Raw genomic sequence first — 18257 nt, 5'->3', positions numbered from 1 at the left:
CATAAAATACATACACCCCTTATTGATGCTGATATATTTGTTAAAGAAAGTGATGTAGTTTACTCTTGACTTATTACTTAGCTTCTCAACTGCAACGAGTTGCCATTCTTATTAGATTGCATCATGTAGGTGTTGTTATTGGAATCTTAATTCTGAAGATACAAAAACCAAAACGAAAAAAAAGGACTGACCTGGACCAGAATGTTCACATTCCACAACGGTTTAGCAGCCAAGTACCAGTAATTTCTTTCAAGTGCCATTTTCCTTTACTGCCAAATGACGTGATTCATGGTTGAGTTCTAACGGTCAATAGAACATTGGTCTTCCAGGTGAATGTACAGATGGACTCACTGCTGCCACTGTATGTGCCTGTTGTGGTTATTCGGCTCTTGCCAGCAGAGGGTTGTACTGTGGCTGTTATCCAATAGTAGGTGGCAATCAGACAGGATAGAGCTGGAGGTTGTATAATGGTAAAAATAACATCCTTGACTAAGACTGACACAAACATAAATTGCATATATGTTAATATGCACCTTCCATTTTAACGACTATTGCTCGAAGGAAGAGAAAAGTTCTCACAATTAATAAAATGGCTATGAGTGGCATAACCGATACAAATATTTCAATTAATAATTCAAATAATATAAAAAAAAAAAATCTTCTTTCATATACATACACTGTCCTTCATTATTGTTTATTCACAAAAATGAAACAGACAAATAAAAGCAATCATAAATAAATTAAAACTGTTCTCACCCAGTTTCACTTGTGTGTGTGTGTGTGTGTGTGTGTATATATATATATACATATATATATATATGTATATATGTATATATACATATATATATAAATAATGAGTGACATAAGCTTCAACTACTCCCTGAAAAGGTTACAACAAAATCCCTTAAAAAACCTAAGAATTATTTGGAAGACTTGATGGGAAACAGCTGAGGAATCGAAAGGCTGACTCTGATCTAGATGGAAAATGCAATGGGAAGAAGAAGTTTCTGTGAACCTCTGCTTGGCCATGGCATGGATGAACTGCTCCTGTGAAACCCAGTACTGCTTTCAGTCAGAGTGCTGCCGGGGGGAGCGCTTTGCTGTGACTCCTCTGTTACGGGGGTGTTTGCGCATTGTCATACAGTTTGCTGGCATCCATTGAATGGACCTCCATCCTTTGGCAGGGCTGGCTTCCTCCTCTTCTCCGCTCCAGAATTCTTGGTGAAAAATGAAAGTTTTGACAGCACAAAAACTGCATCGGAAACTCAGAAGAAAGGAGTCCAAAGCTGGTTTCACTGCTAAATAATCAGTGCAGTCTTACTTTTCATTTAATGTTTTTTCCTTTTTTTTTTTTTAAAGTAATGACAATTTGTCATTGTATGCGTGTTACTGTCATTGATAGTTACGAACACCGTTATTGTTACTGGCTAGTCTCTCGCCATAATTTGTTACAGTTTATAAAGACAAGGTCCCCCTAGTGGTGAAACTGTGTCAGTGTCTCCCAGCTGGAGTGGGTGGAGTCAGGGGCGTGACCCTCCCATTTCTCTCTCTCTCTCTTTCTGAGGGCGGGACCAGAAGGGGAAGGGGGCGGGGCCGGGAGGCTGGAGTCAGACCTTGGCCTCTAGCAGCTCCAGAAACAGTTTGTGCATGGGCACCTTGCCGTCCTGCTTGATGCTGTAGAAGTGCTGCACGGCCTTGGTGGAGGTCTGCCGGAGGAGGGGCAGGGTCATGAGCAGCTTCCCCGCCCGGCGCGGGTCCTCCGCGTGCTGCCCCGCCTCGTAGTCCTGCAGGGCTTCATGCAGCACATCCTGCAGCTTCTGCACCGCCTCCACGTCCTCTATGTGCATGGAGTCTGCGAGGGTGGAAACGGGAGAGGTTAGGGCCTGCTTACCCACCCCACGCAAACACAGCCTCTCTACACCGCCTCCACGTCCTCTGTGTGCATGGAGTCTGCGAGGGCGGGAACGAGAAAGGTTAGGGCCTGCTTACCCACCCCACGCAAACACAGCCCCTCTGAACACCCCCACCCCCAAAAAACTCAGATCAGAGCAGATACAAGCAGAAGGTCTTCTCATCACCTGCAACATGCTGGACCTGGACTTCACTGAGCAGCAAAATATGACACTTGGTACCCACTGAGCAATGAGGGGTCATACTTTGAATCTGTATATGACTACAGTAGTACTGAGTGGTGTGAATGAGAAGTGAGGGTGGGAGGAAGAAGATGGATATAAAGAAATGTGATTGATCTGCCACCTGCTGTAAAGCAAACCGCATTCCTAAATACACGACAAAAACATTCTGCGATTTCTTTCAGTCTGTTCTTCAAACAGAGGGCAGAGCTGATGTGAAATGTGTGGCCCGATGGATATGAATCTGTGTTTAACTTCATCGTAGTACTGTGTGTACCAGTGCATCTGTGTGAGAGACACAAACATAACTGCAGATGTTTCAGCTTTCCACAGCAGATCAAGATGTAGGTAGTTCAGGCCCTTTAAGGTTCTGTAGGGTCTCAACCCTTAGCAGAACATCTCATGGGAGGAAGAGAGCTCAAAAACAACCAAAAGGAAAGGACTATGAAAATACAGCTTCCAACACTTATACTTAAATTTACACATTTGTACTTAGTTGAAGGAGCAAGGAAAAGCATTATTCCTTACATGTGCATGTTCATGGGATGTATTTTAACGTTGTTTTTCATAATGTTGTACTGGGAACATGAATCATTTTTCAGGTATGTCATTAATATAATATGTGAAAAAGGACATTTTTTCCTATTATAACTACAGTGGAGCTGCCTTATCTTTTGCAGTGAAATTCACCACAATAGAGTGACTGTGGCCTGACTGTGGTGTTTGCTGTAAGGTGGCTGTTGTACTTGAGGGAAGAATTAATTTGAAGTAATGCTGTATTTCACCTGTAAACAGAGAAAGTTGTGCACTCATTGTATCTATACGTACGCTGGTATACTGGGCAGCAGCATGACAGTTTTTCATTTTGTTACTGGTTTGAAAACGCCTGCGTGGCGTAGAATGCAGAACATGAAAGAACAGCACAGGGACACGATCAGCTGGCCTCTGAAAGAGACACCCGGAAAGACCGTCCTGTGAACAATACCTTTGCGTTCTCTGGAATTATCAGTGAGAAATATAAAAATGCATGCATAGGGATATTTAGTCATTAACAAGCGTGTGCATGTAAATCAGGCGCAGACATGCGGCTACCATTGCAGTCAGAACTCAACACCCCATTTCAGTAACAGGCATTCTCTTCAGCTGGCCAGGGACAACGTTTCCCCAGCATTTGGTGGTGCCGTGGGGCACGTGCCGGCCCAGGCTGCAGCTCAATATCCTGCCCCCTTCCTGGTCTGGAGCCCGTGCTCCCATCCTGAATGCAGACAGCACGGCCTGCCTCATTCATCAGGCACGTGAGCTCGGGGTATCAGAAGAGTGACCTGTGATCTGACAGAAATCCCTGGGAGAAAGTGCTTACCTGCATCTTTCCTTGAAGGATGCAGCGCCAGCACTGCTATCAGTCTAACTATCAGCGCTGGAAGCAAGCGCGGAAACCCAAGGATCCTGGGAGAGATGCATTTCGCTGTCTGCGTTTGAGAATAACATCACATCTCCATCACGGAGAGCGGACGCTGTGCAATGTGCCCATAACTGCTAATGCACCCAATCAGTGACTGTCCATCAGTGTGAAATATATACATACTGGGCTGGCCTTAGTGAAGGAGAATAAGGGCAGCAAATGTATGTATGTGTGTGCATGTATACACACACACGTCATTAGCTAACAATACACATGTTTTTTGCAGGGGGGGTTTACACGGACTAAATGCAAATGGACATAATTAATGCATGCTAGGGGAGAAAAGTACACAAAATAAATCAAATATCATCTACATATAAATATCTAAAAAATAAAAATGGTATCTTACTGTAGTAATCTCAGAATCCAAAGTGATAATATGACCAGTATGCTGCTGCATATGGCATTATGTGAGTGTTTACAGATAAATCTGCTTCTTTCACACCAGCCAGTCTTGTTAGTGTAGGCATTCTTTACATGTGGAGCACGTTTGCCTTACATACCTTAAGGGTTACTGTCATTACAGGAGAGGATTAGTGCTCAGGGAATTCATTAATGACACTGCCCTTCAAAACACTAACGTTATACAGTCTGCTTGTTGTTGCTCCAGTCAAGTGCCTATCCCAGAATCCTTTGTGCTCCTGTCATCGCCACTGGAACAAAACAGACGGCCATACGCGGCCTATCCCTTTGATGGTGTCTGCATCTTTCAGTGTGCAGGCCTCCCCTACCCCCACCCCACCCTAAAATCACAGCCACTTTAAAGCAGCGAGTCCCTGAACACTAGACACTAGAGAGACGCGGTGTGACATGACCTGAAAGAGAGGGGTACCACAGACCCGAAAGAGAGGGGTACCACAGACCCGAAAGAGAGGGGTACTACAGACAGAAGAACACCCAGGGGATCACACACAGGGATTTTACTCTCCGAAAATGACTTCAGAGACAAAAAAACTATTTATAATTACAAACACTAATGTACAGAAACTGAGGAAGACCAGAAAAGACCAAAAAGAAAGTTGAAGGAGATCACAGTAGCATGTGCCTTCAGTTGGATAGAGGCACGCATCCCTCTAAATCACCCTGCAACACCATGCGAATGTGTCCCATCAGGAAAAAGTACAACTTTTTCCACTCAAAACAATTTCCCTCCTATTGGTCTGGAATGGATGCATTGATAGCAGGGATGAACTGTTAATTACAAAATCAATTAAAAAAGAATTTCTCAAAAGAGTCACGCGTTCTCTCTGGGGTGCACTTTGGGCAGAAGGGCCTGTCTTTGCCGGCTCGCCAAATAGTGAGCCGTCATCCGCAAGCAAGCAAAAGCAATCTGGTTTTTCATTTTTCAGCGTGGCTGAGCCCAGCCTGAGATTGATCGTCACATATGGCCCCAGAAAACAAACTGTCAATACCTTGAGCGCTGTAGAATTTGAACAAATAGCCGCCCGCCCATTCAAGCCGCTCATTGCATCCCATTTAACAGATTTTATTGACAGTTTCCTTCTTGTAATTAAAGGGAAAACTACTGGCCAGCAACCAAGATAAAGTTCAAAGATAGGGTCAAAACAAAAGGAGATACGAGGCCTCTGCCTGACTGTCAATGGTAGAGAACATCAGAGCCTGTTATTGACGTCCAGGTGCCTAATGATCGACACCTTATTAAACAGGGATCTGAGGTGAACTTTATGCAAATGCTGAAAGGGACCATGATAATGCTTCTGGGAAATGCAAAGGGAGGGTTCAGGAAGGGTCTGTGTGTGTGTGTGTGTGTGTGTGTGTGTGCGCATATGCGTGGGTGTGTGTGTGTGTGTAATGGTGTGGATGGTTTAATACATTTCACTGATAATTCTGCACTTAGGATTCACATGGGGAAAAGAAAATTAAATTCTGTCTGGGTTTAACCCCTCCTGTGCTGACACACTGTGGTACAATTTCCATGATTGAAACAAATGTTTTCAAATCTTCTTACTCCATTCAGAGTAAAAACACAAAACCAACTGCAATTTAGCAAAACAAAAGTGAAACAAAAAAAAACATTTAGTTAATTAATTTGAGTTTGTCAGATCAGATTCATGAATCTTTTTGAGATCAGATTCCAACTAAGTCTTTTGAAAACAGCATTCCTAAATTGTATCTTTATGTTCTTATATTTTCAATACGCCACCAGCGGTGGCAACGCAGGAGAAGTTAGGAAAAAATGAGAGAAAAACGAGAAGATGGCAAGAACAAGAAACAACGTGCCAACAGTCAAGCAAATCTGCCAACCTGAATTAGCAAGCGCTATAGCTTTGAGGGTGACAAACTCTTCTTTCTCCAGCTTCATGCTCTTGTATTTCTTTACCAGCTGCAGGATGGCATTGTTGAGGTCCAGCAGGCCGGCCAGCTTGGACTGGTCTTCGTCCATGATGTAGTCTTCGGCGTAGACCAGCTTGTCCTCGAAGGACAGTGAGCGGTACACCACGCGGAGGATTAGGATCTCCATCCACGCGCTCTGCAGTAGACTCATCTGGTCTGCCAGAGAGAGTGTGGAGAAGCCTGAGGGTGTCAGACACAAACAGACACAGATTGGTCACAATGACAAAAAGCACTCCTACCACACTATGCATGCTGAACAAGCCTGAATAAAACAATACTGTGAATTCAAAAATGAAAGGGAAAAAAAACTTTACAAAGCCTTGAGAAATCAATTGTTTCCACACTGTTGCAGAAGGAAAGACCCTTCAAAGGAAGACCCGGTGAAAGCACAACAGGAAACAGTTCTGCTCCTGTTCCTTCACAGGCTGAGCCTGGCATTGTCCCAGACAGCATTAAACGATGGTAGATCTTCCGGGTCTTTTGTTAGAGGGCATTGAGATTCTGATGGTGTGATGTGAGGGTGAGATGCCTGAGAGGGGTGAGAGACACCCCCCGTCCCAGGCAGGACAGCAGGCCAGGGGGCACTGTCAGAGAGGGACCTCCTTATCTCTCCCACCATGCTGCACAGGTCACTCCCCCATCACTACCATCGCTGCAGGCCAAATCACCAGCCTCAACTTCCACTCCTCTCCCATTCGGGGGGGTTGTGTGTTTGTGTGTGTGCTGGGGAGGGGGTGTAGGTCGAATGTTTGTCTGGCTATCTAAACGCACGTTGCCCTGATGTTGTGTCCGTGACTTCTCAAAAAGGCGCAGTATATATTTTGTTATGGAATATAATGGAGCATTACACTTTTTAAAAAGATGCCTAAATCTATGCTGAACGTGTATAAATCAATCATGACATATTTGTTCCTAATCAATCCCATGCATCAAGAACAATAGATAAACATTAGTTTAAGCACCAGAAATAGTCTGCTATAGCAGGGAGAGACTGGGGGAGAGGAAAAAAGGGATACAGGGAGGGCCACTTGTTGGGAGTGAGGGGGACACTCTTACAGTATCTGTAGCTCCTGGTCTGTCTCTCTCGTTAGTGAGAGGCAGGTTAGACCGCAGACGAGGAATCTCCCGAAACGACAGCGAGCGCCGTAATCTGGGCGAGGAGGGAGTGGGGAGGCGCTCGGCAACATCTGGCGTGGCGGGGCTCTTTCTTAGACAGAGACGCGACAGAGAAGCGCCTCATTTTTTATCTCCCCCTGACTTGATCACTAATGGCAAGCAGCTCATTATGTATAGGTTTCAGGCTATTGTTTATAACAACTGCTAATTTATTATCCCAAACTGTTAACATCTCTGATCTCATTAGGAGCAGGCGAGCAGCACCGAGCAGTTGGTGCAGTTCCTGGGCTGCTGGTGTGACTCTGTCTAGTGCCAGTTGGCAGGGACATCCACTACTACTTAATAAAATCATCAAAAGGGATTAGCGCGGAATTTCTTAAGGGGGTCTTTAATGCGAGACGGCTGCGTTCTCGTAAAGCAATCTGCGATAGGAGCTGGCACTGCTAAAAATAAGGCCCCCGCACCCCCTCTCCCCCCCCCGCACAGGTACTTTACCTGAAGCGTTAGGGGAGCCTGAGGACACGTTCAGTCACAAGGAATTTAAAATAAAAAAATAAACACAATAAAACACAACAAAACAAAAAAATCACTGCAGAACATACTTGTGGGTAAAATGACTGCTTCTGCATTATATCCCAGTTACATAGTTCAACAATATTCATAATATGTTTATTATTTTTTCAGGTTAATAACAAAAATAACAGGATCAAGAAAAGAAAAGTAAAAAAAATCCCAATGTGACATTTACTAGCACAGAGCTGATAGAGCCTCAGATGATAAATAAAAGGAAAGGAAAAGGTAGCTATAACAGAAGGGATGAAAGAGACTAAGGGAGGGAGGGAGGGAGAGAGGGAGAGGGAGGGAGAGAGAGGGTCAGGGAGGGGGGGGGGGGGGGTCCATGGAGTGGCAGATGGACGAAGCCCATTGCCTGGAGCACCTTCCTGTGACAGCACTGTCCCACCCTTCCAGACACTGCTGTTAGTAAATAATTAGATTTACACATTCCCCAATCTCCGCGCATCTCTCTGCCGAATAATTAAAAGCGGGATGATTAGTTTATTGAGTGGAAGGAGGAACTTTTTTTATTGAGGTCCATCAATGATTTTATCTGGGGCTGGGCCCTTTTACGGCTGTCATGCAAGTGCAGGCATCCAATTTTTCTTATCTACCTGATTAATACAAATGCTGTTTCAGGACGCATTAATTAACAGATACAAATCTCCGTTCTCATGGACGGATCGATACGGAGAAGAAAAGGGGCATCAGTGTGAATATAGGGCTGATGATTGAAAAGCCGCTTTATTGACATTAATGTGCGGAGAACTTTAAAGTTGCATTACAGACCCCCCTTTTCATCCCTCTTATTTCATTTTTTACAAAAGATCCAACAATTTTAACTGTAATTGCATTTCACGTCTCCCACGAGCAGCTGAAAAGATCTGAGGAATCAAATTCCAGCGGCTAACCTCGGCAGCAATGAAAGCCTGTGTCTATTTTGATCTATATGACAAGGATTCTTACGCTTTCTCTCCATTCTCTCAGTCTTAATTCAGTGTGGAGAATACGGTCTATAGCAGAGCAGTGCTTTACAACTTGCTACGCTGTGGCAGTCTATACTACATTTGGGAAAAAAAACATTGTTTGCCTAGGAGGCAAAGTTTACATCACTTTATTATTATTAAATAATAACAGCAATGATAGAAAATAATGATGAAGTGGAGATTGTGAGATATCTTAAAGTAAATAAACGGATGGGAAAAGGTTCATTTTTTCTGCTGGTCTGAATGCTCTGGTGAAAGTGTGTCTCCTCATACGCGCTGCATTATCTGATGCTGTGTGTTATCTCCAGCAGGCCCTCCCCTCCTATCCCAGGCGTTTCGCTGGGAGACAGGCTGAAGCAGCCGACGCCCCCCCCCCCATCTCCACCCAAGCGGAGGCCGCCGTCGGCGCTGTCAAACCCCCCCCCCCCCCCCCCCCACACACACACACACACACACACACACACACACACACTCAGACTCCACTGATGCAGTCTGCAGTCAACTTACAGAAAAGGCTAAGCACTGGAAGTGTGAAGGGCACACTAAGAAATCATATCTGATGGCTCTGTCTTTAAAAAAAAAGCCTCTCCCTGGTTTCAGAGGGAATCAGCGTCGGTCTCGGGCGTGAGGCGTGGACGAGAGGAGGCTGCGGTGCAGCCATGCGGAGTTAACCCCTACCGGGCAGGACTGCTCACCGCCAGGCCCCCCAGCCCTGGACCCCGTCACCACCCCCCTCCCCCGGCCGGCACCCACACGTCTGCCAAATTCATTCTGACCGTACATTTACGCCGCCCAGAGCAGAACCGAGATGTGCCCCCCCCCCCCCCCCGACGGGACCCGCATCCTCGCCCCCAGAGGGAGGATTTCACCTCAGCGGCCCCCCCTTGCCTTAGCATTCACATGCCACGCCGACCGCCCTGGTTTCCTGAGCTTACAGACCGAATAACCCAGGATGAGACTTAGCGGTGGGTATGGGGATGACAGGAGTTCATCTAACATGTTCTATGAGGATTCAGACTGTTGCCATTTTTCAGTTCAGCAACATGAACATGAACATATTTTTTCTACTTTTTGGATGGATTTAATAGTGAATATTATTGGAATGTATATAGAATGTTCTTAGAATTCACAGTATAACAATGGCTTGTAATATTGTGGTTGCAGGGCTTCCTTCAAAAACAGTTAGCACAAATTTCATACTCATTTTGTACTTTTGAACAAATAAATTGTTGGAAGAACAAAATACATGTTTTTGTCTAAAATGATCCTCAATAAGTACATTATTGTTATCTGTTATAGCTTTGCAGCATGCTTTTTTTTGATGATGTGATTCTTTTCTATCTTAGAACTGAGGCAAGAATCAGTGATGATCTTAATGTCAGTTGTGCATCAAATTGACACACACACACACACACACACACACACACCAGGGTTTCCACTAGGATTTTGTCTTGCTGGTCCAGTGTCTGGAAAGAATTTATTTTACTGGACAAATCTGAAACTTACCAGTCATGTTTCAATGACAGTCTATGTTACAAACGCAAATATAATATACACCTAGGCTGATGAAAGAATGACAATGACTTCTAATCAGTTTGACTAACAGTAACGATTGAACAAAACCTCAACCGCTAAAATGCTACTTTTTCTCTGAGCATTATTACTGGACATTTTGAGCAGCAAGTTTTTAATTTATTGGTTTTTTATAAATTTTAGCAAGCAAAAACCGGTAATTACCGGCTAACGGAAACCCTGACACACACACACACACACACACACACACACACGTCAGTATTAGAGGTAATGTAAAGATCCTGCACAGGGCGTGGGGCTTCCAGTTCGGCTGTGGTGACGTGGGAAGCGGAGGCGGAGGCAGTGTGGGGCGTGACAGCCGAGCGGAGGGACCGTCCTGCTGAGATCTGTGACTTCAATGCGCCTTCACACTGCTGCCTCCTGCTCCACCATATTGCCTGATGGGGGCGAAAATGAAGACGCACTCCTACAGAAGAGCACCGCCCGGCCCGGCGATACCTGCAGCGTCCCGTTACAATACGTTATTAGGTGACCCAATTACAGTGAGAGGAGGGAACAGACACGAGGCCCCTCTCTGAGATCACGTGAAATCTGTGAGATCATGCCTCGCTGTCCCAAATATGGAAGAAATCCATTTTTCCCATCTTAAGAATTATAAATAATGATAAAAAGAAATGACTAGAACGGATAAAGCCAGAGAGAGGGATTTTATATTTTAAAAATTGGTGAATCGGTGAACTGAACCCAGCAGTCACAATTTCAGCAGAGGTAAAATGTATTCCTTGAATCAATGTCCATTGATTGAAAAAGATTTGAGTCAATGACCATCTGCTTTAAAAATATTTCAACAAAGAATCATGAAAAAATATTCTCTACTAGAATCCCACCGAAACAAACAAACAAAAAAAGCCCGCTTACGTGTTTTCTCTTTGCAATTACGACACGCTAACGGATTAGGGGACACCTCCTGTGAACAAAGCATTTCCTCATTTCTGTTCCCAGCTCACAGCGCTTTGCACTGTGACCCTGTCCACGCCAGAGCATGCTGGGAGAAACGGCCTTGCCAAATCTCTCCTTCACCTCACTGTCCATTTACTCCCAGGGTGTGTCCAGACAGCCCTCTCTGCGCCCCCGCAGCGCGGCTCTGAGCATTCGCTGCCACGGCAGCAGGAAACGCGGCGCAAACGCGGCGCAAACGCGGGCCTAGCGGAGACGCGGGCCTAGCAGACTGGGAAGGATTGTGTTTACAGCAGCCCTTTCGGGTCCACCCCAACCCCACCGTCGGAGACGGGATCGCCCCGGGAGACGGCGCAGGCGTGATGACACGGCCTGTCAGCGCGCGCGGACCGAGCACACCTTCACTTTTATCACCTTTCACGGCCACGAACGACAGGGAAAAAAAAAAAAATCACAGGCTGGAGAAAAACGCATTAACACCGGCGCGTCTGTACAGACCCATCCGGGACACGTGTTATCAGCTAAGCAAATATTCGCCTGTCAGAGCGGACCGCCTCACCACACAGGAGCCACCCTGAGCCCACACAATAGAGCAGTGGAGAGTCAGAGAGCAGGCTGAACTCTGGCATCCCACTCATCCCACCCAGAGTTCAGCCAGGGAATCACTGCTAAAGACGGCCATGCTCAGGGGTCATCTGCAAATACTGAACTATAGGGTGGTTACCCCTTTTGCTAGGAAAGTGTACTCGACATAAAGAGTACATTTCACTGTGGTAACTAATTCCCTAAAATAAATAAATAAATATACAACTGTTGTATGTTATGTCTAGTTTATAAACAGCTTTCAAACTGATATTGTAACAAAGTATTCTATTCCCCTCTAGTTCTCATACTACTCCTACTGCTACTACTTCTACTAACACTACAACTACTACTATGCTAATGCTAATATTAATGAAAATAAAAAATAAAATGATAACTCTGTGGAAAATGCTGATGCTGTATGAAGAAACAAACAGATGTTAATTTTCTCTTTCTAATATCTCTATCCAGGCCCTGAGAAAAACTGAGGTAACCAATTAGCACGGTGAAATTGGGTTGATCATAATTAACAAAAAAATAATGGCTTTTGCGATGGTACTTATCTTCCACTTCATCACACACTGCGAGAGGCTGAGCAGGAACGCCGGTGTTTTTCTCAGCGCATGTTTGTTTTATAAACTGCGATTTTTCTTCCCGGATCTTCCCACTCGCCCCGGGGGAGAGGGCCGCACCACCATCAGCTAATCACAAGGTCTGAGAGAGACGCTCCAATCTAATGCCGCTAATTAGCAATCGGCAGACTCTTAATTGCATACATTAGAAGCGATTCGTAGTGGAGATTAATTCTAAATATACCCAGGCAGCTGGTTAAGATGCCACAGATTACTGTATGGACTGTACTTTTCCACTTAATTAGATATCAAAATTAAGCGGCAACAAGCATTTTGACATAACGGGGGGACGGAGTCGGGCCTGTCTGCCGCGGTCTCCAGGCGGCCGTAAAGTGACCGCTGCAGAGACTCGCGCAGATGGAGTGGCATTAAACGCCGTGCTGGAAAGCCATTTCAAATAATAAAATATCAATATTTACATTTTAATTACCCCCTTTCCTGGGCCCCCTTTTGTCATTTTCGCTATTGTCATCACAGCGAGAGGCGCCTAAATGATCTCTCACACTGGCAAAGCCGGGGAAGTTTCTGGAAACGGCTCAGGCCTGACCTGACGGGCGCGGTGTGGAAGCCGAGGGGTTTTGACCTTGGCCCGCGCTCGTTCTCCCCGGTTCTGCAGGAAAGGGCTGGTGCGGAGCACAGTGAGTCTGAGACAGCAGCCCGGGCCTGGCCTGTCACATCTTCATTCACACTTACTGCCAGGACAACAGCTGTTTGGCAGTGCGTCAAATATATTAAAAGATTAAAACAGAACAAAAAATGTAATGTCACTCTTCATAAATTAAAATTTGAGATTACTAGACTCTACTAAAAATTTTTACTAAAGATTACTACTACTACTACTGCTAGCCACTGATTAAATTTACTTATGCTGAGCAGACACTATAACTGCAGGACTAAGATGGCCATCGAGATAACACAGTTGACACTACGATTCAGTTGACAGATTAAAAAAAAAAACAGATATAATCATTGCAGAGACAAAGGCTACTACTGTGGAAACATTTGTGTACTGTTGTGTTTTACATAAGGCCAGAACAATCGCTCTGGTTGACGTTGCTGGTAACTTGCTAGCTGCACCTTGTGGCTGAGTCCCCTCCCTAATACATGAAAGAACAAATCAGGTCGCCTAGCAGATCTGTCCTACAGTGTCTGATTTTCCGTCTTTCCTTGACCCAGCCCTTCTGAGTGCCACCGCGTGTCTTGGCTGTTTTGGGGACTTTTCACCTCCTTCTCCCTCTCACTCTCGCTTCGGAGTGTGCCTTTCCCCTCTGCGTTTCCTTTTTTCTGCTGATGTTTGCAAGAATGACACCAGTTTTGCGAAATTCCTATTAGGGGCATTAGCGCTGTGTACACAGGCCTCAGGAGCTTACTCGCGCCAGCGACAGCCTCTTTTCATGTGCCGCGTCTCACGGGCTTTTCCTCTTTGAACGGCGAGAAGCTGCCAGCTATTCCTCCGAGGCCCGGCAAACAGGCTCAGAGAGAGAGGTTGTAATTCTTGCGTCGAGACAGACGGGTTTAGGGTTATATTAGCACATGGCTGTTAATTCATTACACTCCTCTCTGTGTGCCGCTCACTCACTCTCCCCCCCCTCCTTCTTTCTCTCAGAAATCTACCTATCTGAGGCCTTTCCAATGAGACATGCTACAGGCATGTCCATAAGAAAAAGGGATCTTAGGTAAACTTCGACATAAAGCAGAACGTGTTTCAGTGACAATTCCCTTTGTTTCAGGTAAGGTGAAACACTCATGGGTTGTCCACAGATGATGGACTGATGTGTATACCAGTGCATTGACTGGTCTTACTCCAGCCTTTAAAATAACTGAGCAGCATCCTTGAAACATTTCTTTTCTCCAAAATATCACATTTAATGCAAAATTATTGATTTAGAATGTTTACAGTAATATGACAGTGCTAATAATTTAGGCATTTAATGCCAATAAATCACATATCTCTCCAAGATGAGTACATTAATTCAGAATTTTAGCATTTTCTCGATTACAGCAAAAATGAGCATGAAAGGCAAGTAGAAGAGGCCTGTGTTCTGCACAACAAGCATCCTGTTAGCTAGACGCAATTTCAACCGGGAGAGAGAGGCCCTCTCTTTAAGCATGCCTTAATGCTTTCAAGACAAGACATTACCCCATTCCACAGCAATGAGCACCTTTTAATTTCTGAAAAAGCCATGGCTGAAAATCTTAATTAATTGTTCCATACTGCTTCAGGGTCATTATGCAATGTAATAAAGGCCGTGTAATTATGAAATTTTACAGCCATTACTGGGGCTGATAGCTCGTATTTCATCATCAGGCGGGCCCAATGGCTTTCCAGGCGCACGGCTCCCCTTTGATGGACTACACACAGATCTATCAGGCCCAAACAATAACCCGGCCGGGCAGCTGTAATAGCTACCCACAGATGAAGCAACAGATAAAGACAAACTATAAATCCAGGCCACAAATGCCACCACCGTGTGTGGCGTGGGTGGTGCTTTGGCAGGGTGCGGGGTTTGGCGAGGGTGAGGGATAGGTGTGTGTGTGTGTGTGTGTGTGTGTGTGTGTGTGTGTGTGTGTGTGGTGTTTAGATGCAGTGGAGCGTTACAGGATAGATACAGATCACCCCCCAAAAACAACAACAATGCAAAAGGCTGAGGATAGCTGAGACAACTCAATACCAGCCTAAATATAATAACCAACAGAAAATGATATAAAACAGAATATAAAACAAATTAAAAAATGCACCTTTCAGCTAATAAGGTTTGCCATTTCCATACATCTGTGCAGTACGCACACACACAAACACACACACACACACACACTGGGGCTGGGGATTGGAGGGTTGCAGCCACACGCCTGCGTGAGACTTTGTTTTGAAAGCATTGCTAAACAAACAGCAGCAAAAACACATGGAGGTGCTTCACCTATGAAACATCACAAAAGGTGGGAAAAGAAACAAACGGAAAATGGAGCGGACAGAGGAGAAGAGAAAGAGAGAGAGAGAGACAGAACATTCTGGACACACTAGAGCCCCTTTCATTCTGAAGCACATTTGAATTTGAATCTGGATTTAAATTTGAATGAGGGAGACAGAGTGAAAGCTAAAGGGCTGATGGCTGACCATTGTGGGGAAGTTTTTACCTCACAGCTATATCCTCACTTTAGTAATTAAAAGAAGATTAGCCGCTCTGAGCTTCTTCTTTAAAAACGCGAGGGTAACAGGACTTGGCTGAGTGGCCGTGGCCTTTGAATAAGGAGAACAGGGCACGTGAGACAGCTGACACACAGCCAACAGCTGGGCGGCAAAGAGAAAGCAACACTGAGAAATCTGTGGCAGACTCTGAGCATCTATATCATCACTTACAGTACCAGTCAAAGGTTTGGAAATACCTGATTAAGATAATGAGAAATGTGCATTCAAAGACACTCATGCCTAAATGCTTGAAATTTGTTTCTTAGACAAATGTAAATAGTAAAGTTGACGTCAGCGTATGAGTTCCTTTCCAAAAAAATCTAAATACTATAAGATAGTTTTGATTTGTTAAACACTTTTTGGCCACTGCATAATTCCATTTCTGTTATTTCATAGTTTTGATGTCTTTACTATTATTGTAAAATGTGGAAAATAGTAAAAATAAAGAAAAACCCTTTTATGAGTAGATGTGTCCACACTTTTGACTGGTACTGTACATTTCACTCCATGAGATATATCCATGCTTAACTTTTACTTACAAATACCTGCAAGTTTTTTTTTCCAATACAAATGTTTTCACACATTTTGGTAATTATTAAATTAGCCAAACTATGTTTGTCAAAAAGTAGCACTTGTATTTATTTGTGAGTCAGAGTGAAGGGCGAATGTTGCATGAATCCAGTCTATAGAGTTCCTTTTACTTTGCTGGATTTGTTATCTGGAAAAAAGACCACATTTCACAGAGAAGAGCTGCTTTAGTAATATAGAAATAAATACAGAAATGAATGAAAATACTGCATTACAACAGATGAGAACAGTGTGTTTAGAACGGTCTCACCTGTGCCGTAGGAAGATCAAGAGCAGTGTGGCTATGTAAGTGCTGTAAAAGCCTCAGGAAAGACAAAGGTCTCGGCTCAAATATGTTCAATCATTTTATTCATAAGCAACACAGTGGGTACAGCAGAGCGTGGCCGTGTCACCCTGCTGCATCGATAATAATTTACATTGTGATTAGAGCCATTTCAGGGCCCGGGCGATCCAGCACGGTCCTTCTGCTATAGTCAGGGATCCCTGTTTAACCCATAGCCTCACCCACCTCCCGCCCGCGAACCTCAGAGGTGATAATTCCTCAGAGCTACCCGACAGCTCCAATCCCATCCCATTTCCCTGCCTGCTTCTTCTCTGATGGAGAGGATGCCCCCTCTGAACTGTTATTTTGGGGGGGTTGGGAGGTTTGGGGGGAGGGAGAGGGTGAGGGCCATTTCATGCTTGTCTGTGAACTTTGCATGAACCTCCAGAAATAATGTGATGTGATGACAGGCTGGTTATACCTTCCACTAAATTTGCTGTCTGGAATGAGTTGAAATAGAGTTTGGTTTGTATAATTACGTCCATCTATCTTTATATTCCAGCAGCATATCGCAAATTGAAAATACTAAAAATTGACTGTTCATTCTGATATTTAATGATTGCCGAAGACACACCAATGATTTATTGGTTACTTACCGATGTGACACATTTGCATCTTATTAGATGGAGATTACTAGGCCTTCAAATTGCGGCATGCAGCCCGCTACTGTCTGATGGATTGATTTGATTTGCAAATGTAATCAAACTAATAAGAGGGCAAAAATGAGCAATAATGCCTTGTTTTTTCAACTGGCAATCACAGAGGCCGCCCCCTCCTGTCCCGGCCGACACCGCCTGACGTTGTGGACAGAGCAGGTGACGAGCCGCAGTCACCTGCTCATCCGAGGTGAACGGCGGGTCTGGGAGCAGGGGCTGATGGGATACGGATAAACCTGCTCCTGGACTTTGCTAAACAGATGTGTGCTTTATTAAGAGAGATGAATCAGGGTGCGAGGGTGACCGGGGGCCGTGTTGGCGGCGCGAGGTGAAAACAAACACAGGTGTCGGGCTCAGGAGGGTAAACACTGCCGAAACCTCACTGCTGTCACACAAGGGGGGGGGGGCAAATTCGGCCAAATTCAACATAATACAGTATCATTAGGATTATTTATTATGTTTATTTATTCCGTAGATATTCTAGACCTCCATTTAATCTAACTGCCCTGGGTTTTGTTCTCAACTCTGAGAGATGACTTTATTTTAAACAATGGCAATTGAACAATTGTTGTTATTGTTGATTTCAGTGACGTTAAAAATACGATGGTGTTTCTCTGTGAAATTAAACTTGAATGAAACTTGTTAATTTCATGATTGCATTAGGTTGGAAAGGCCTACATTCCCTTTCTGTTCTGAATAAAAAAATGACAATGAACAGCATGGACATCCTTCTGTGAAAATCAGATACCCACAATAAGCTAACACATTACAGGTATCTGAATGTCTCACATGGGATTCATTTTACAAGTGCAGAGGCAAATGTATCTCAGCGTTACACCTAAAGTACAAAAGCAGCTGTATGCCATTTACTGAAACAAAATCACACACTGTATGCATCTAAAAATAAAGCAACAAACAAAAATGCACTGAACTGAAGTTCCGAGATTTTCAGTCATCAACTGCGCTGTAGCACCACCATGGCCATAAGCAGCGTTTGAAATGAATAGTGCATTATTTGTTACCTTAGCTAGCTATAAAAAATAAAAGAAAAATGTTTGAGAGTAACACCATTACAAGCTAACGTCATTATACACTTATATTCACTTCCAAATTTGGCTTTGAAATCTTTTGTAGGCCTACTTTTATTGATATCGTCACCTACATAAGCTGTTTTTTAATCAATGACATTGTGTG

At 44.3% G+C, this 18257-nt stretch overlaps 1 protein-coding gene across 8 annotated transcripts in view; it reads right to left on the bottom strand.

The window, feature by feature from the left end:
* Positions 1 to 1387: 1387 nt before the first annotated feature.
* Positions 1388 to 18257, bottom strand: part of esrrga (estrogen-related receptor gamma a) — a 167908-nt gene continuing 151038 nt past the window's right edge. For all 8 annotated transcript variants that reach the window (XM_036541844.1, XM_036541838.1, XM_036541843.1 and 5 more), the window contains 2 exons: positions 5860 to 6129; positions 1388 to 1852 (listed from right to left, as the gene is read on the bottom strand). In XM_036541844.1, coding sequence (XP_036397737.1) covers positions 1608 to 1852; positions 5860 to 6129 — 515 coding nt within the window. In that variant the 3' untranslated portion in view covers positions 1388 to 1607. The remainder of the gene's footprint in view (positions 1853 to 5859; positions 6130 to 18257) is intronic.

Source organism: Megalops cyprinoides, chromosome 12 (assembly GCF_013368585.1).
Source record: "Megalops cyprinoides isolate fMegCyp1 chromosome 12, fMegCyp1.pri, whole genome shotgun sequence".
Classification (NCBI taxonomy): domain Eukaryota; kingdom Metazoa; phylum Chordata; class Actinopteri; order Elopiformes; family Megalopidae; genus Megalops; species Megalops cyprinoides.
The sequence above is the reverse complement of the archived record's forward strand: the minus strand, read 5'-3'. Positions and strand labels throughout refer to the sequence as shown.